The sequence below is a fragment of the Rhinatrema bivittatum genome, chromosome 1 (genome assembly GCF_901001135.1).
Source record: "Rhinatrema bivittatum chromosome 1, aRhiBiv1.1, whole genome shotgun sequence".
Lineage (NCBI taxonomy): Eukaryota > Metazoa > Chordata > Amphibia > Gymnophiona > Rhinatrematidae > Rhinatrema > Rhinatrema bivittatum.
Genome location: NC_042615.1, coordinates 128307810 through 128328309, shown reverse-complemented (window position 1 = coordinate 128328309; position 20500 = coordinate 128307810). Strand labels below are relative to the sequence as shown.

Below are 20500 nucleotides of genomic sequence, written 5' to 3'. Positions count from 1 at the left end.
TTCATCTTAAACAGGATATGCGATAGTGAAGGTACCTGAGGTATTCTGGATATAGCCTATTGCAGGGCCTCAGTTAGCTGAGTAGAGGCTGTGCCTTGCTGTGTTAATTACTCTTGTAGCCACTGCTGTTTATCTATTTGTGTTTGTATAGCATTTTTCAGTTTTGCTGTCCTGTGGCCAGGACTTATATTATGTGCTTCATTTTATCTCCCTTTGGAGCCAGCTCCCAAAAGGGTAATTCCCATGAGGTGAAGAAAACAAATCAACACTTGCTGGCCTGTCCAATCCTGACTTACTACTTGATCCCAACTACTCAGGTGGGGATAGCCCTCTTGGCCTGCTATAGTAGAAATTGAAGTCAGAAGGCCCCAGGAAAAATAGTTTTTTTCTTCTTCTTGGAGGCTGTGAGCTTTTACTTGTGCTTACCGTTTAAGCAAAACAAATCCCAAAACTGACACCACATGTAGCTTATTTGTGGCTGCTGCGGCCATAGGAATAGCTCAAGAATACAATTAAGATTGGACCAACTTAGTTATGGTGCAGATATTTATTTACAGTGCTTCAAAGATACAAGAATCAAAATAGTAGCTCACCTTGCATCAAGCACAACTAATAGGTAAACATCCAGTGTCTGAGTGTATCGTGAGATCCTACCAGCACTCTGGGACCTCCTCAAGCTCTCTAGGCCTGGGCTGTTATAGCAGGGTGAAGGGAACCTCCCTTCACCCAGAATCCCTTGCAGCATTCTATCTTAAGTAGACCTGGGTTAAAAGCCTTCAACACAGTCGAAGTAGAAGCAATTGGGCTCACAAAGAGTTCCCTTGGAAAAAAAAACACCTAAAAAATAAATCTAAGTACATGGGAGTATTAAACAAAGCTTCAGCGCAAGGAAAGGAGGTGGATAAAAAGAGAAAACAGGGTACAAGGAAGGGCTATAACCAGGTACCCTGAAGAGCGAGAAAAATAGTTTATCTACTTAGAAAAAATTAAAATTACAAAACAATCAAGTTATCCTAATTCTTGTTGATTTTTCTTCAAAACTCAACAGAAATAGGAGCTCAAATCTCCTCTCAGAAAGCAAGAGAGAATTAAGCACAAGTACTATTTTGTGTAAATGGGAAACATTGCAGAAAATCCTGCCTCCTTACTAAGGGAGTAATTCTACCAATCCCAACAAACCAACCCACATCCAGAAATATTTTTTTATATATTTCTTTTCCCTTCTTCTTGTCTTAAATCACCTTGTAAGTCTCCAACCTAGATTACAAACATTTATTCCATACTTTTTCTTCAAGCAAAAATTATTTTCTGCAACCAACTTTTTCACACACAAAAAATTTTTTTTAAAGAGGAAAGCAGTTGTTTCATAAAGGGTTAAAGTTACCATCCAGGTTAACTTTATTACTGTTTTTTAATCACGAACAACCACCATTCCCCAATGGTTTTTTTTACTATTTATTCAAAAATATTTTTGATAATTTTTTTGTTTTTTTAAAACTTAATTAAATCTTGTCAAAAATGAATTTTTGTCAAAAACAGATGGAACAGTCAGCCTCAAAAAGGAACTCTTCATTCTTCATTAAACTGAGATCTCAACAGTTCACTTCATATACATTATCCTACACCTCACGGTTGTACTTAGCTTTCTCACAGGGCAAGCAGAATGGTAGTCCTCACATATGGGTGATGTCAGTGGATGGAGCCCTGCTACGGAAAATTTTTCTGTCAAAGTTTCTATAAAGCTTTGACTGATGCTGGCACACTGAGTGCACTGAGCATGCTCAGCCTGCAGTTATCCCTGTGACCACAGGTGTCTCCCTCAGTCTTCTTTTTTCCGCTCTGCAGTAAGCATAGCGGTTAGGAGCTCTGTGAGAAATTCTCACAACTTTTCATCACGGAAACACTTAAACTTTTACTTCACAAACGCTTTTTCCCTGTGCGGGTCTCCCCTCGCGCATGTTTAACCGACGCTCGGGGAGTACTATGCCCTGTTTTTCGGTCGGTTTCTGACACCTCACTACGGTTTCCCCGGCCTACCAACCAAATTACGGCCTTTGTTTTCACAGTTAGCCCCACATAGCCTGCAAGTGTCCTCCTGTGACCCTCTGCCTGGTTATTAGTGCTAGTGGAATAGGGACTTCCACTTCCATTGCCACCAGGGCCCCCTGTCGAATTCATACCTCGGTTCCTTCGTGCAGTCGATGCCCCATCGCTACCGTCGGTACCCCTTTCCAGGTCGTCCTGCCTTTTTCGACACCCCTCCCCCAGCAGTCTGTCGATGCCATCGATCCCCGCATCGATTCTTTCAGTGCCATCAAGGTTTTCATCCATGGCGCTGATTTTTCCATCGGTGTCATCGATGCCCGGACGCACGCCATTGATACACACCTCGGTGTCATCGGTGCCATCAATGCCATCTCCAAGTAAGAGACCTAGGAGTAATCCTCGACAACCATCTGAATCTAAAGAAATTCATCAACAACACTACTAAGGATTGTTTCCATAAACTACAAATTCTGAAAAGGCTCAAACCCCATCCTCATTTCCAGGATTTTAGAACTGTCCTCCAATCAACGCTTTTCTCTAAAACAGACTACTGCAACGCTCTCCTCCTGGGGCTCCCCATCTCTGCCACCAAACCACTACAGATGCTCCAGAACGCAGTGGCTAGAATCCTAACCAATGGCAACTGGAGAGCACACATCACTCCCATTCTCCGGAACCTGCATTGGCTGCCAATAAAATACAGACACTTGCACAAGTCCCTCACCATAATCCACAGAAAGCCTGTGAGGGAGTCAGTTGGACCGTTAGATGATCGAGGGGTTAAAGGGGCACTTAGAGAAGATAAGGCCATCGCGGAAAGATTAAATGATTTCTTTGCTTCGGTGTTTACTGAAGAGGATGTTGGGGAGGTACCCATAATGGAGAAGATTTTCATGGGTAATGATTCAGATGGACTGAATCAAATCACGGTGAACCTAGAAGATGTGGTAGGCCTGATTGACAAACTGAAAAGTAGTAAATCACCTGGACCGAATGGTATACACCCCAGAGTTCTGAGGGAACTAAAAAATGAAATTTCAAACCTATTAGTAAAAATTTGTAACCTATCATTAAAATCATCCATTGTACCTGAAGACTGGAGGATAGCAAATGTAACCCCAATATTTAAAAAGGGCTCCAGGGGCGATCCGGGAAACTACAGACCGGTTAGCCTGACTTCAGTGCCAGGAAAAAATAGTGGAAAGTGTTCTAAACATCAAAATCACAGAACATATAGAAAGACATGATTTAATGGAACAAAGTCAGCATGGCTTTACCCAGGGCAAGTCTTGCCTCACAAATCTGCTTCTCTTTTTTGAAGGAGTTAATAAACATGTGGATAAAGGTGAACCGGTAGATGTAGTATACTTGGATTTTCAGAAGGCGTTTGACAAAGTTCCTCATGAGAGGCTTCTAGGAAAAGTAAAAAGTCATGGGATAGGTGGCGATGTCCTTTCGTGAAGGGTGAAGTCATGATTGGGATGAGTGATCTAGTTGTATGGATCGGGGGTCGTTGTGAGAACTTCGTGTGACAGAAGTGGCGATGAGAAATGATGGGACTGGGATATGTTTGCATAGTGCCTTCTCAGGGAATGTAAAAAAGGGGGCTTGTTGTATGTTTGAGCTATTATTTGAGGTCTTTGAGCATGGGATAAGAGAAGCCGACTAAAGATTAATGTTAGTCTGAGGGTAGGGATGAAGAGAGGTTGAAGACTAGTGGAGGTAGCCCTGGAGGGGGTTGTCGGTAATAGGTAGGGTTGGTGGGTTCCTAGTCGGCAAGTGGCCCGGATCGTAGTGAGTGGCCCGGATCATAGCAAGGTGTTGAATGGGCATCTGACTGCTGGAGAGTTGGATGAGAGTGTTGAGAACTGCTTGTGTGTGGGGAGCTGTTTGAGCGTCCGTCTGCTGTGGTTGGCTGGAGTCTGAGAGGGAAGGTGCTGGAGCGCTGGGAGCAGGATGAGTGTTGGGTGCGCGTCTTTCTGATGCCGAGCTGGTTGAGAGTATTGAGGGCTGCTTGAGAATGTTGAGTAGGTGTTCGTCTGATGGGAAGCAAAGGCTTGGCTGGAGTCTGAAAGAGAGGGACTGAGTATTGGATAGCTGGGAGCAGGTTGAGTGTTGTGGGTGCACCGTCTGCAGGGTGGCTGAGGAATGGCTGAAGTCCAGAGGTGAGACCGTTTGCAATTTACGCTAACATAGCGCTTCGCGTAGGTATTAGTGCAAGTTGCAATAAACTGCCTATTACCGTAAAACACACCCCTTTTCCTATCGCATGCGATATTTAGTGCATTTTAATAAATCCAGGCCAATGTTAGGTATTATTAAGAATAAAACGAAAAGTATCATAATGCTTCTGTATTGCTTCTTGATTAAACCGCACCTTGAGTAGTGTGTACAGTTCTGGTCGCTGCATCTCAAAAAATATATAGTTGCGAAAGAGAAGGTTCAGAGAAGGGCAATCAGAGTGATAAAGGGAATGGAACTGTTCCCCTCTGAGGAAAAGCTAAAGAGGGCAAGGCTGTTCAGCTTGGAGAAGAGACGGCTGAGGGAGGTTATGATAGAGGTCTTTAAGATCATGAGAGGTCTAGAACTGGTAAATGTGAATCAATTATTTACTCTTTCACATAATAGAAGGACTAGGGGGCAAGACATGATGTTAGCAAGTAGCACATTTAAAATTCATCAGAAAAATTTTTTTTTACTCAATGCACAATTAAGCTCTGGAATTTGTTGCCAGAAGATGTGGCATTGCAGAAAGATTAAATGAATTCTTTGCTTCCATGTTTACTAATGAGGATGTTGGGGAGATACCAGTTCTGGAGATGGTTTTCAGGGGTGATGAGTCAGACGAACTGAACCAAATCACTGTGAACCTGGAAGATGTAGTAGGCCAGATTGACAAACTAAAGAGTAGCAAATCACCTGTACCGGATGGTATGCATCCTAGAGTACTGAAGGAACTCAAAAATGAAATTTCTGATCTATTAATTAAAATTTGTAACCTAACATTAAAATCATCCATTGTACCTGAAGACTGGAGCATGGCCAATGTAACTCCAATATTTAAAAAGGGCTCCAGGGGCAATCCGGGTAACAATAGACCAGTGAGCCTGACTTCAGTGCTGGGAAAAATAGTGGAAACTATTCTCAAGATCAAAATCGTAGAGCATATAGAAAGACATGGTTTAATGGAACACAGTCAACATGGATTTACCCAAGGGAAGTCTTGCCTAACAAAGCTGCTTCATTTTTTTGAAGGGGTTAATAAGCATGTGGATAAAAGTGAACCAGTAGATGTGGTGTATTTGGATTTTCAGAAGGCGTTTGACAAAGTCCCTCATGAGAGGCTTCTAAGAAACCTAAAAAGCCATGGGATAGAAGGCGGTGTCCTTTCAGGATTACAAACTGGTTAAAAGGCAGGAAACAGAGAGTAGGATTAAATGGTCAATTTTCTCAGTGTAAAAAGGTAAATAGTGGAGTGCTTCAGGGATCTGTACTTGGACCGGTGCTTTTCAATATATATATAAATGATCTGGAAAGGAATACGACGAGTGAGGTTATCAAATTTGCGGACGATACAAAATTATTCACAGTACCGGTAGTTAAATCACAAGTGGATTGTGATACATTACAGGAGGACCTTGCAAGACTGGAAGATTGGGCATCCAAATGGCAGATGAAATTTAATGTGGACAAGTGCAAGGTGTTGCATATAGGGAAAAATAACCCTTGCTGTAGTTACACGATATTAGGTTTCATATTAGGAGCTTCCACCCAGGAAAAAGATCTAGGTATCATAGTGGATAATACTTTAAAATCATCGGCTCAGTGTGCTGCAGCAGTCAAAAAAGCAAACAGAATATTTGGAATTATTAGGAAGGAAATGGTTAATAAAACGGAAAATGTCATAATGCCTCTATTGAATACTGTGTACAATTCTGGTCGCTGCATCTCAAAAAAGATATAGTTGCGATGGAGAAGGTACAGAGAAGGGCATCCAAAATGATAAAGTGGATGGAACAGCTCCCCTATGAGGAAAGGCTGAAGAGGTTAGGGCTGTCAGCTTGAAGAGGGCGGCTGAGGGGGGAATATGATAGAGGTCTTTAAGATCATGAGAGGTCTTGAATGAGTAGATGTGATTTGGTTATTTACACTTTAAAATAATAGAGGGACTAGGGGGCATTCCATGAAGTTAGCAAGTAGCACATTTAAGACTAATCGGAGAAAATTCTTTTTCACTCAACGCACAGTTAAGCTCTGGAATTTGTTGCCAGGATGATTGTGGTTAGTGCAGTTAGTGTAGCTGGGTTCAAAAGAGGTTTGGATAAGTTCTTGGAGGAGAAATCCATTAACTGCTATTAATCAAATTTACTTAGGGAATAGCCACTGCTATTAATTGCATCAGTAGCATGGGATCTTCTTAGTGTTTGGGTAATTGCCAGGTTCTTGTGGCCTGGTTTGGCTTCTGTTGGAAACAGGATGCTGGACTTGATGGACCCTTGGTCTGATCCATCATGACAATTTCTTATGTTCTTATGGTTAGTGCATTTAGTGTAGCTGGGTTTAAAAAAGGTTTGGTTAAGTTCTTGGAAGAGAAGTCCATTAACTGCTATTACTCAAGTTGGCTTAGAAAATAGCAACTGATGTTGCTGGCATCAGTAGCATGGGATCTACTTAGTGTTTGGGTACTTGCCAGGTACTTGTAGCCTGGATTGGCCACTGTTGGAAACAGGATACTAGGCTTGATAGATCCTTGGTCTGACCCAGTATGGCAATTTCTTACGTTCTTAAGAGTAAAAAAAAAAGTAAAAGAAATAAAAAATCGATCTAGTTCTCAAAGGATGTGGCTGATAAAAGTAAAAACAAAAAAATCAAAAAACAGCGTTCAAGAAATATAAAGGATCTTGCGCTGGTGGTGGACCCTTGGCCCGAGATGGGGCCGGGAGACGGAGGGCCAACTGGAGCTTTGCCAATACCAGCCCTTGTTCCCTGCAGGTTGAGCCTTGGATGCCAGGGCTGGATGGTCTTAGGCGGGCCTCCGTCAGATGAATCCTGGTGGAATGTTCGGAGTAGGTGGCCAGGGACCTGCAGAGGGTATCGGAAAGACCTAGACAGGTCTAGATGAGGCAGGAGTCCAGAGGCCCAGGCTGGCAATGACGGACCAGAGTGCAAGGATAGTTGACACTCCGGGCAGCTAGAAGGCCGAAGCCTAACAAGGCCAAGTCTGAAGAGATAACCAGCGGCGAGGTCTAGAATAGGCTGGAGTCAGGGCATCGGCAGTGCTAGGCAAGGTACAGTGGAACAAGGGTCAAAGCCAGAAATCAGTCCTGAGCATAGTCCAACGAAGCAAGGGTCAAAGCCAGTAATCAGTCCTGAGCGTAGTCCAATGAAGCAAGGGTCAAAGCCAGTAATCAGTCCTGAGGGTGGTCCAACGAAGCAAGGGTCAAAGCCAGTAATCAGTCCAAGGCAGAGGCTAGGTAGGAACCAGGAACAGGAACCAGGAACGAAAACAGGAACAGGCAACGGAGCACACGACTAGCGTGGAGAACTGTTGCCAAGGCAAGGAGTGAGTAGTGGGCCCTGCCTTAAATAGCTGGGCCCGATGATGTCATCATCCGGGGCCGCGGGTTAGTTTCCTGCTGCAGCCCCTTTAAAGGCTGACGGGGCGCGCGTGCATCTAGGAGAAGGCAGGACACTGGACTGTGTTGTCTCCTCACGGCACTGTGGGGAGACCCGCCGGGAGCCGGAGGGGTCCGCGGAGCAACTGGGAGCACCCAAGGAGGCAGCGGGGGTGCGGGAGCGCAGGCAGCTGCCCACCGCCGCCAGTGAGGATGGGCCAGGTCTGGGAGATGGGCGCCAGAGGTGAATAGGCCTGGTCGCAGGCCTGCCGCAGCCAGGACACGCAACAAGGATCCCAAAAAGAGGAACACAGGGAAGAATATATAGTGAAACCGAGGGAGATGAAGAAAGAAATCAAGAGAACAAAAGGTCAGGAGGAAGAAAGGATTGCCATAGAGGTAAAGCAAGTTAACAAAACATTTTTCTGATATATCATAGAAAGGAGAAAGGTCCAAAGTGTTATAGTGAAATTGAAAGGTGACAAAGATCAAAGTGTGGAGAGAGAAAGAAATGGCCGAAATATTAAACAAATACTTCAATTCGGTATTCACTAAACCATACCCTGGAGAAGGATCGTCGCTAGCTGACAAGACTGTGGATGGGGGTGGAATAAACGAAACTCTGTTTACAGAAGAGAATGTATGGGAAGAGCTAGGAAAACTGAAATTGGACAAGGCCATGGGGCCTGATGGGGTACATCCTAGGATACTGAGGGAGCTCAGAAATGTGCTGGCAGGTCTGCTGAAAGACCTGTTCAATAGATCCCTGCTAACAGGAGTGGTGCTGGAAGATTAAAGAAGAGCGGTGGTGGTCCCGCTTCACAAGAATAGGAGCAGAGAGAAGGCTGGAAACTACAGGCCAGTTAGCCTCACCTCGGTGGTGGGAAAATTAATGGAGACTCTGCTAAAGGAAAGGATAGCGAACTTCTACATTCCAATGGGTTGATCGACCCGGGGAAGCATGGATTCACCAGGGGAACGTCTAAAGAATTGGATCAGGGAAGAGCACTCGATATGATTTACTTGGATTTTAGTAAAGCTTTTGATATGGTCCTACATAAGAGACTTGTGAACAAAATGAGAAGCTTGGGAGTGAGTGCCAAGGTAGTAGCGTGGTTTGCAAACTGATTGACTGACAGGAGACAGCGTGTAATGTTAAATGGAACCTACTCTGAAGAAAGAACAGTATTAAGTGGAGTGCCACAGGGATTGGTTTTGGGACCGGTTCTGATCAATATCTTTGTGAGCTACCTGGTGGAAGGAATAGAAGGTAAAGTTTGTCTATTTGCAGATGATACTAAGATCTGTAACAGAGTGAGCATGCCTGAAGTAGTAGAGAGATTGAAAAGTAATTTAAGAAAGCTTGAAGAGTGTTCAATGATTTGGCAGCTGGGATTCAAGGCCAAGAAGTGCAGACATATGCATCTGGGGTGCTGCAATCCAAAAGAGGTGTATGTGATGGGCGGTGAAAGACTAATGCGCATGGACTGGGAGAGGGACCTTGGTGTGATAGTGTCTGATGATTTGAAGGCGGTGAAGCAATGTGACAAGGCGATAGCTAAAGCCAGAAGAATGCTGGCTACATAGAGAGAGGAATAACCAGTAAGAAAAAAGAGGTGATAATGCCCTTGTACAGGTCCTTGATGAGGTCTCACCTGGAGTACTGCATTTGGTACTGGTGCCCATATCTCAAAAAGGATAAAGACAGGAGAGAGGCAGTCCAACAAAGAGCAGCCAAAATGGTGAGGTCAGCATTGGAAGACTTATGAGGAGAGGCTGAAGGATCTGAATATGTATATCCTGGACGAGAGGAGGTGCAGAGAAGACATGATACAGACCTTCAGATACCTGAAAGGTTTTAATGATGCACAATCGTAAAACCTTTTCCATTGGAAAGAAATCATTAGAACTAGAAGTCATAAAATGACTCCAGGGAGAACGACTCAAAACCAATGTCAGGAGATTATTTATTCATGGAGAGGGTGATGAATGCCTGGAATGCCCTTCCAGAGGAGGTGGTGAAGATGAAAACTGTGAAGGAATTCAAAGGGGCATGGGATAAACACTGTGGATCCCTAAAGGCTAGAGGTTGGAAATAAAGAAAAGAATGCATGGGAGTAACTGGAGGTAACTTGCTGGTGTGGCAGTTGCTACCCTTAACAAATAACAGTATCAAGGCTTAATTCAACTCCATCATTGCTCTCTGCTTCAATGGCAGTGGAAAAAGGGAAATTGGATTCATACAGCAACCAATGAGAGCCCCGACTTTTACAGTTTGGGGAACAAATAAGAACATAAGAAATTGCCATGCTGGGTCAGACCAAGGGTCCATCAAGGCCAGCATCCTGTTTCCAACAGAGGCCAAAACCAGGCCACAAGAACCTGGCAATTACCCAAAACCAAGAAGAACCCATGCTACTGATGCAATTAATAGCAGTGGCTTTCCCTAAGGAGCAGATTTTAAATACTTGCGCTGAGGCAGCATACTTTTGTTCGCGCAGCAGCGCGAACAAAAGTACGCTTGGATTTTATAAGATACGGGTATCTTATACAATCCGGGGTCGGGCACGCGCAAGGGGGTGCACATTTGTGCAACCTGCGCAGCGCTGAGCTTCAGCAAGCGCTGCCTGTTTCCTCAAAGGCCGCTCCCCACACACCGTCCCCTCCCTTCTCACGTACCTAACACCCCAAACCCCCCACCCCCACACGGCTCCAAGGATACGCTAACCCCCCCCTAACTACTTTTGCGCGCGTCGGCCGGGCCTGCCCCGCTCCGGGGGCCTGTTACCGGAGGCCGCGGGCCATTGCCCTCAGACGCCCATGGGCTGAAACCACGCCCATGTTGCCTGCCACCAAACTCGCCGCACCCCGCCCCCCCAAACGCCGCGTCATCCCGCCTACGCCCCCCGGACAGGAAGCCCCGGGACGTACGCGCGTCCCGGGGTCGCTGCGCGCGCTGGCGGGCCTATGCAAATAGGCGCGCCGGCGCACAGGGGTTTTAAAATCCGCCCCCCTAAGTATAAATTGATTAATAGCCATTAATGGACTTCTCCATTAATGGGTAACTTGCTGATGGGGGGGTAACTTGCTGATGGGGCGTTTACGACTCTTAATCACTTAAACCTGATATTTTTGATGCAACTCCATCATTACTCTCTGCTTCCACGGCAAGGATTAAGGGAAATTGGATTCAAATAGCAATTCTGAGGGCCCCTGCTGACATTTTACGGTCTGGGAAACTGATAAGCATGAGGGTAACCTGCACAATGCAGCAGATTACCTCATAAGCTTGCTGGGCAGACTGGGTGGATCCGTTGGTACCTTTCTGCCATCATGTCTATGTTTCTATAGCGATTATTAAATCCTAAGAAGGCTAGTAATATGCCTGTGTAAATAACCAAGTTTTCAACTCCATCAGCCAGGCGAAATGTCCTCTGGAAAGGAATTCCAGAGAATAGGTGTGCCGCAACACAGAAGCACAGTCTCTAGTACTGCTCAGTTTGGCATCCTCTTTGTGATGATCACAATTGGGGTGTCGGACAGTACATATGCAGTAAGGCATTGCACCACCGTGAAATTCCAGGGGATGACGACTCAGAACCAACATCAGGAAATATTTCTTCACAGAGAGTGTGGTAGATGCCTGGAATGGCCTTCCGGAAGAGGTGGTGAGGACGAGAACAGTAAATGAATTCAAAAAGGCACAAGAATATAAGATATGCCATACTGGGGCAGACTAAGGGTCCATCAAGACCAGTATCCTGTTTCCAATAGTGACAAATCCAAGTCACAACTATCTGGGAAGTACCTAAACATTAGATAAATCACAAGCTATTATTGCTTATTAATTACCATAATAGCAGTTTGGATTTTTCCTCTGGCAATAAATTCCAGAGCTTAACTATGTGCTGAGTGTGAAAAAGAAGTTTCTTTGATTTGTTTTAAATGAGCTACTTGCTAATTTCCTGGACTGCCCCCCTGGGCTTTCTCTTATGTGAGAAAGTAAATAACTGATTTACATTAACTTGTTCAAGTTCTTTAATTATTTTGTAGACTTCTATCATATCCCCCCTCAGTCATCTCTTCTCCAATCTGAACAGTCCTAGCTTCTTTAGCCTTTCCTCATAGGGGCAGCCGTTCCATGCCCCTTATCATTTTGGTTGCCCTTCTCTGCACTTTCTCCAGTGCAGCTATATCCTTTTTGAGATGCGGTGACCAGAATTGCACACAGTATTCAAGGTGTGATACAGAGGCATTATGACATCCTCCGTTTTATTTGCCATTCCCTTCCTAATAATTCCTAACATTCTGTTTGCTTTTTTGATCGCCACAGCACAATGAGCCAATGATTTTAATGTATTATCCATGGAATAAACACTGTGAATCCCTAAAGGCTAGAGCATAGAAATGAAGGAAAAGATTTCAGCAGGATAATTTGTATGGAGCAGCAATTACTACCCTCAAACAGAAACATGGAATAACCTTCACCGGAGTGGCAGTTACTACCATAAGAAAGTTGCTGGGCAGACTGGATGGATCATTTGGTCTTTTTTTGCTGTCCGTTACTATGTTACTATGTGTCTTTCATATACCAGCTATAGTGCTGGGGGCACCAGATTACAGCTGTTCATCATTATAACAATATTAAATTTTACCTCGCATGTTAACATCCACGATAATCTTTTTCATATGGGAAGGCTCTCACAATCAGTTACAAGATTTCCTCATTTGGATTAACACAGTGGATTCCAATTTAGAATTCACAGCGCAGATCTCTACACAGTGTGCCACATTTTTTGATGTGACCATCAGTGTACAAGATGGCGAATTTCACACCACTATCTATCGAAAACCGATGGATTGTAACAATTTGTTAAGATTTTCAAGTCATCATGCAGTCAGTTTCAAGATGGGACTCCCAGTGAGTCAATACTTTAGAGCTAAACGTATATGCTCCACAGATGAGAAATTTGAGGCTCAAGCCAAGATTTTAGAAGGCAGATTCCTTGAAAGAGGGTATCCCCAGAAAGCTATCACTCGGGCATACAAGAGAGCCAAATTTAGCGATCGTCAAGCCCTCTTACGATACAAACCAAAAAAAGAAGAATCAAGATTAATCTGTGTGTTAAGACAATCTACGGCAGTGGGGATTATCATCACCGCCATTAAACGGCACTGGCATGTACTTACTCTCCATGATGTTTTCAAAGAGCTTCCAACGTTTGCTATGGCCAGAGGTAGGAATATCAGGGACAAAGCGGTTCATGCACAATTGAACACATTAACAACAGCAGAAACGATTATAGGCCATCAAAGGTGCCGTCATTGCAGTTGGTGTTCACAGGTGATCACTGGAGTATCATGGAAGAACCAAGTGACAGGATACAGAGTGTGGAGGAGATCAAACATGGACTGTAATTCATTAATGTCATCTATGCTATAGTATGTCCCTGTCCCCAGACTTATATAGGTTGAACTTCACATCCGATTAAAATACGTTTGGGAGAACACAATCAAGGTACAACATGGCAAAAATGACTGCACCCATGGTACAACATCTTAAGGAGAAAAACCATAACATTACCCGAATTAAAATGGACAATTTTGGAGCAAGTACAGATTTCATCTCGAGGAGGCGATATTGGAGCCAAACTTAACTATCGTGAGACGTTTTGGATATATACGTTATCATCGTCACATACCAAAGGGATGAACGATGAGTTAAATTTGAATATTTTATTGTAGCATTGTTTGGCCCCAGTATAAGTAGTTCCGTGAAAATTTTCTAAGCCTCACATCGGTAGTATTTATTTTTGTCAAAATACAGTCAATATTGCAGTCCTCCATATTAAAATGGAGGACACTAAGGCAGTGCAGTGCCTTTTAGATCTGCTCATTGAGATAATACTATTGGGGATCAGTAGTGGTAGTTTCCTGTTAAGTTGATTTAGTCATCATGTTATCTGAATCATACCTCCTGTGTAAATATTGTCAGTAATGTTTAGGGTTGATTAATACCCTTTAAGTTCACGCTGGAACAGTTCACACAGGAGAAAATTGACAGCACTAACAAAATGGAGGACGTGCAGTGCAGGACAGTGTTCCATCAGGTCTGTCAATTTTGGGCAACATGACAGGGAACAGCTTCAGATAGTTCCCTGTCAGGTCCGATTTCAGAATTGCTAACACACAGGTGGATATGGTTAGTTTTATTTGAAAAAGAGACACTTGATAGGTCTGCTTCAAGGGAAAAGTCTGTTATTGGCTCCAGAGTCTTTCCGGGTTTGATATTTAAGAGGAAGTAGAGTCAGAAATGGTTCAGCTGACGTCCTGAGACATCTGTTCTGAGACATGGAGCGGTGAAAAGCAGAACAATTAACTACACAGCAAGGTAAACGATTTCAGTAGTTGGAGATTTCTATGGTGATATTCCCCTGAAGAAAGACTCAGGTCTGAAACACGGACGTGTCAGGATTTATTATCATTTAAGAAAGCCAACACTAAAGAAACTTGAAGGTACTCGCTTAAATATCAGCATAATCTCATCTTGAATGGTTTCATTTGTTTCCGCCTAGAGAGCAGTGCTGGTTACAACATGGACGCCACAGAAATTTTGGGACTATACAGAGAAAATATTTTTTAAAAAAATCATTTTGAAAAAAATCACATATATGGAGGTGGCAGGAGGTTAATGATTATAGCCATCATGACATTGGTGCGGGGACACCTACACTCTATATGAAACCTTCTGCTCTTCCTAATATTTATTTAGCCAGATAACCTCTGATTTATCCAGTTAAAAGCCTGTGACTAGGGACCTTGCTAGTTTATTTTACATAAGTGCAGAGTGGCATCATAGAACAGTGTTTCCCAAGCCTATCCTGGTCTGGTTTTTAAGATGTCTGTAATGAATATGCATGCAGCGTATGCAGATCTATCTCATGCATATTCATTGTGGTTATCCTGAAGACCAGACTTGATTGGACGCCTACAAGTATGGGTCAGGTAACAATATTACAGAAATCATTTGTAATTTCATTTTCACTAGAACACCAGTGTAAAATAATTGTTTTCTTAATTGCATTTTCTTTTGAAATATTTTTGTTTCATATTTTTTGTTTTGTTTCGTTGTCATGTGGGGATATCTATGGTGTATTATCATGAGTGTGGTTCTAGGAATCAGCGTCTATGTCCATAGAGATACTATCTCCCTTTAAACATGCCCACTAGGTCTGCATTTATGTCCAAATTGCTGTGTGCCACGTTGATACTACAGACATAAGTACTAGAAATCTGTGTGTTTTCATTAGCTAATATATCCATATAAATATTGATATAACATGGGCATTGCTATAGCAATAGATATACACAGCATGTATATTGATTTCTATGCTGACACTACACCATAAAAATCAATGTCTGTGATACTAACATAACCTTCTGTGTCGTATGCTGCTTGCTATATTAGTAGACTTTTTCTTTTTTATTGTGAAGATGCACAAAATGAATTTTAAAGCCAATTTTTTTTAAGGGGGTGGGGGACCCTAAATATATTTTAGCAAAATGGTGCCTTGTGAAGGTTTTCTTCCTAAAGCTACAGATGCTTTGTTATTTAAAACCTTTATTGATTCCAAATAGCTTCATTACAGTGTTACAGGTACTGGTGTTATCAGGCCTTAAATATTGTAATACATTATATATGAAATTGGAGTGAATTTACTCAGAACCCTTCAGGTGGTATAGAACTCAGCTGTCTATGTTCTGTCTAGTGTTAGTATATGAGAATCTGTGACTCCCATATTGCACTCCTTGCACTAATTGCCAGTGATTTGGAGAATTAAGATATAAGGTAGCAATGCTAATTTATAAACTACTGATTAATGACTGAAATATGGATATGCACAATGCTTCAGATTTATCAACTCCTTCGTGCATTAAGGGGTAGATTTTCAAAGGATAGCGCACGTAATTCCCAGGGTTTACGTGCAGGGTTTCCGTGGCCGGGCCTTGTGCATTTTCAAAGGGGTCCAGCCATGCACGTAAACCCCAATACGCGCATAAGTGCCAGGCCTCTTTGAAGGGGCGAGCCGGGACAGCGCCATTGATCGCCATTGGCTGGAAAACAACAAAAAGGAGCGGACTGGGAGGGAACTGGGGAAGGCTGAGATACGTCGTGGAAATTGCATTAGTCTCCCCCACTTGTGCGCACCGTCCGCACATGCATTTTATAAAATCGGCACATCTATGTGTGCACACTGGGAAACACGCGCACCTTTGAAAATCTATCCTTTAGGTTGGCTAGGCAAGGCCTTTTACAAGTTCTCTTGTCCCAAGTGGCTCATTTGACAGAAACAAGTGACAGAGCATTTTCAATTGCGGGGCTGCCATTCTGGAATTCCTTGATGAGTTGACAGTTATTATATGTTCTTTGATGTTTAGAAAGCAGTTAAAAATCATTTTTATTTAAAGCTGCTTTGGGGGATAGTAGTGAGAATTATTTATGTTATTGATGGCTGAGAATGGTTCTTAAATGATATTCGAGAGCATTTGTGGTGTTTGTTGGTATGTTTGTTTTTTTTTTCAATTTGTTGTTTTTAATTGGTTTTTAGCTTTTCATTTTTTCGTTTGTTATTCTTTATTTTATGAATGTGGGATTGTGAACCGCCTTGATTTGTTAAGTAAATGTAGGATATAAATACTTTTGTTTAGAGCCGGGGTAGGCAGCTAGGTCCTCGAATGCCACAAACAGGCCTGGTTTTCAGGATATCCATAATGAATATGCATGAGATATATAAGGAAAACCAATGGAAGCAGTGGTATGCAAATCTCTTTCATGCATATTCATTGTGGATATTCTGAAAAACCGAACTTATTTGCGCACTCAAAAACCAGAGTTGCTTATCTCTGGTTTATAGTATGAAAGCTGGATTTAAAATTTCAAGTTTTTATTTGAAGATAGACAAGGACAAAAAGTCTCACATTTTTGACAACTGAGCAAATCAAAGTGTTCTTGCTCACCTAATATTGAGACGGTTCTCAAATTTGGCAGATTGTCAGGTAATGAAACTTGACCTTGTTTGCCAAATTTCAGAAGTTGATCTTTCTTGGTGAAAAGCAAAGCAAGTGCAAATATTGATTTAATATTTAAGCAGCATTACTTTTGTTTTAATATCTTGCCATAGTAAGGTAATTCTACTACGCCGCCATATCTATAACATGCATTGAAGACTTTCATGCTTGACGAATGTACTAATAGTTGTTCGTTAATTTATGTGTTTTAAACAGGCACCTCCAAAATATGATTTGAAGGATTACTACATGTGCGTGAAGACTGTTACAGGCAAGCATGTCCGAGAGCTTTGGAAGCAATTTCAAAGCAGAGACCTGCCATAAAAAAAAAAAAAGACAAAAACAAACCTAGAACATTTGAACATGACAGTTTTGTTTTTCTAACGTATTTATGGGTATAAAGAGCATGAAAAGATTAACCAGGAATCTCCAACTCCTGCAATGTTTTAGCATATTGACCTTTTTTTTTGTTTCCCACTTTAATGAACTGTTAATGCACTTTTTATGTTGAAAACATATATGGAACACGGAAATTTTATTTTTTTAGTCGTTACTGACTCACGGCAGTGCATTTGTATGTATACTAGGAAAATATGTGCACTTTTTTATATTTATTTTGAAAACACTGCCTGTCATGAAAAGCAGCATGTTGTGTTTCATGGAACAAGGTGCTTTCAGCTAATTTTAGTATGAAAAATCCTCTTTCAAGCTACGTTCTACATAATATTGTAATGTGAATTCCCTCTGTAATGGATATTCAATGAAGTCTATTGTAGGTCATGCAGATTAACCATAACAAAATAGCTAAAGAGGAAGCTGTTTTTTTTACAAGTATGGGTGCCTTCAGAACAATTGAAATGCATTTTTAAATAACAAACTACTGGTAATTGGAACTGATGCCTGCTGAGGTGTGAAGGCTTAGGCAGAAGAAGAATTACATGGCAGAGACATGATGTTAACTGTGAGTCTTAATACTACTTTTTACTGACTTAATTTAGCAAAGCCTTCTGGTTTTGAGAAGTTTTGTTGTATATTACAAATGTGTATTTTAAAATAGAATCAGTATATAAGTTTCCTATTAAAGGTCGAAGCACTGTTTAAGAAATAGTGCCTAGGGCAACAGGCATTATTGTGAGGAGATTGCTCATGTTGATAGATGTTCAAAACTGAAGGCAAAACACATAAGATATGCCAATTTTCAAATCTAATTTATGCACATTTTGCTTTGAAGACTATCCGAAATAATGCACACAAACTCACCTTTAGAATGTTACACCTGTTCTTATAACTTGTGTGGCTTAAGTTAAACACATTGGGCCAGATTTTCTAACATGCACATGGGCGTAGATTTGTGCGCGCAACCCAGCACGCACAAATCTACGCCCAGTTTTATAATGTTGTAATGCGCGTGCCGAGCCCTAGAGGAGCCCCGATGGCTTTCCCCATTCCCTACGCTCCCCTCACCTTCCCCTCCCTTCCCCTATCTAACCCACCCCCCAGCCCTACCTAAATCCCCCCCCCCCACACACTTTTGTTGTTTTAGTTAAGCCCGCCGGCCAGCTGCCGGCGCGCGATCCTCCAGCACAGCCGCCGTGTCGGAGGTCTTGGTACTGCCCTCGGACGGCCCCCAGACCGGCGCCCCGCCCACTTCTCGCCCCTTTTTCAAAGCCCTGGGACATATGTGCGTCCCAGGGCTTGTGCACATCGCCGAGCCTATGTAAAATAGGCTCAGCGCGCAGGGGCACTTTCTCGGGGTTATGTGCATAAGTAACGCGGGCAACCCTTTGAAAATCTGCCCCATACTTTTTAAAAGAAAAAAATCCCAACTCTGTCCCCTACCTCTCCCCGGAATGCCTGTTTTTTTGTGTGGATAAATGATGCACAAAAATGGGTTATGTGCCTACTTTAATGTGCACAAATCCCATGCAATTTTATAAGGAATCATTTACGTGCATAAACCCATGTTTTATGTGTGTAAATGGCTTTGAAAATTACCCTTATGATAAGGGCAAATATTTGAGAATGCTTGCCATCAAGGGCATTAATCACTATAAGAAAATGGATTTTAAGCATATTTATCACTACACAAAAGCCAACTCCTCTCCTAATATATATATCAAAAAATCAAGGAGAGGGAAACACTATTCCCATCAAAGGCATGTATTTATAATATTTTTCAATTATTTATACATAAGGAGACTGGTATAAAAACATATTTGACATTCTTATATTTATTTTCACATCGCCATATGAACAATTAGATTTCCCAGGCTTTTCAAGTAATGCCGGCTGAATCTGGCTGTTGATTATCCAGCACTTACATTTCAATCTCTTATTAAATATTAGTAGACCAATTTCAAAAAAATCCTAAAATGATTCTGTGGGATAAATATCCATTGAAAATATCCAAATAAAGTTATCAGGCAATATGTAGCCAGATAATTTTGAACATATAAAGAGGGTGGAGGACCAAACCTAACAGCAGAAACCCAACAATAGGAGGGATTTTCAAAAGGTGTAGAGTCCACAAAAACTTGAATTTTAAGCACAAATTTTATTGAAGCTTAAGAATATGTCATGTATCAATGTGTTTGTAATCCACTCTTACATAGTCCCCCGATACGGACCTTGTATTGATTGACTCCATCGGGAGAGACCTCGAACTATAATCAAAAAATCAACAAATGAGATAAATAATGAAAAATATGGACATAAAGACATACAAGAGCACAACCATCAAAAGATATAATAACAAATGTTTAGATCAGCTAATGCCCTTAGCCAGCATTAACCAGTTTCACATTTAGACTTGAATGGCACATCAAAACAGAACTTTCAGTATCAGGGATTAAATAGACAATTAGCAGGGTAGCGTGCCAATGAAAAGGGTCATCTGGTACATAAATAAAATGAAAATAAATGTTTAAATTGAAGAATAGTAATAATAATGCAGTAATATTACAAACTGGCAGAAGGGCATTCATAAATAGATGAAAAATTAGAAAAATACTGTCCAGTCAATGTTGATATTGAGCCAATTAAGGATTACAATGTTAAGAATATGAATCCACTTTCGCTCATGTTGTGTTAAAATGCGGAAGAAATCGCCACCTCGCGAAGGAAGGGGAACCTACTTCCAGTAAGCAAAGGCGAAGTTGGGTGTGCAATCTTGTTTCTCATGCCAGTGCTGTGTAAGAGGAGCATTTTCACTGGCTAACCAAATACAAGAGCAATGCTCGCAGATGTGTGTACGTATGCAATGAGAAGTTTTACCAACATAAACAAGAGGGTACGGGCATAAAATAGCAAACACTGCCCCCTTTGTAGAGCATTTAGAGAAGTGGAGAAGAAAGCACATGCCAATGGAGAGATCAATGAAAGTCTTAACAGTTAGGGAAAGCTCACAGGGTTTGCAGTGTCCGCGGGGACTGTGTTCTTTATATAGTGGTGTAGAGACCCAGGCTGGATGAAATTCTGAAGAGACCAAGAGGTCCCATAAATTACAGCCATGGTGAAATGCAAAGCAGAGATGTTTATTAAAAATTGAATGAGAAACTAAATTTGGAGCAATGTCATCGAATAATAGAACATATAAAGTGGCTGGCTGGGGTATAGGGAAGGACATAAATGATGATGTCATCCAAGTCATGGGGGTGTCTTTGCAAAAAGTAAATCCCAGTTAATGTACAAGGCACATTTAAAGGCTCGTTTGATGACTTTAAATGGATAGCCGCACAGTGGAAAATGATCATACATTTCCCGAGCTTGAC

At 42.1% G+C, this 20500-nt stretch overlaps 1 protein-coding gene across 1 annotated transcript in view; it reads left to right on the top strand.

The window, feature by feature from the left end:
* Positions 1-17132, top strand: part of MICU3 (mitochondrial calcium uptake family member 3) — a 378395-nt gene extending 361263 nt beyond the window's left edge. The window contains exon 15 of the mRNA XM_029587156.1: positions 16947-17132. Within this exon, the coding sequence (XP_029443016.1) occupies positions 16947-17054 (108 nt within the window). The 3' untranslated portion in view covers positions 17055-17132. The remainder of the gene's footprint in view (positions 1-16946) is intronic.
* Positions 17133-20500: the final 3368 nt, after the last annotated feature.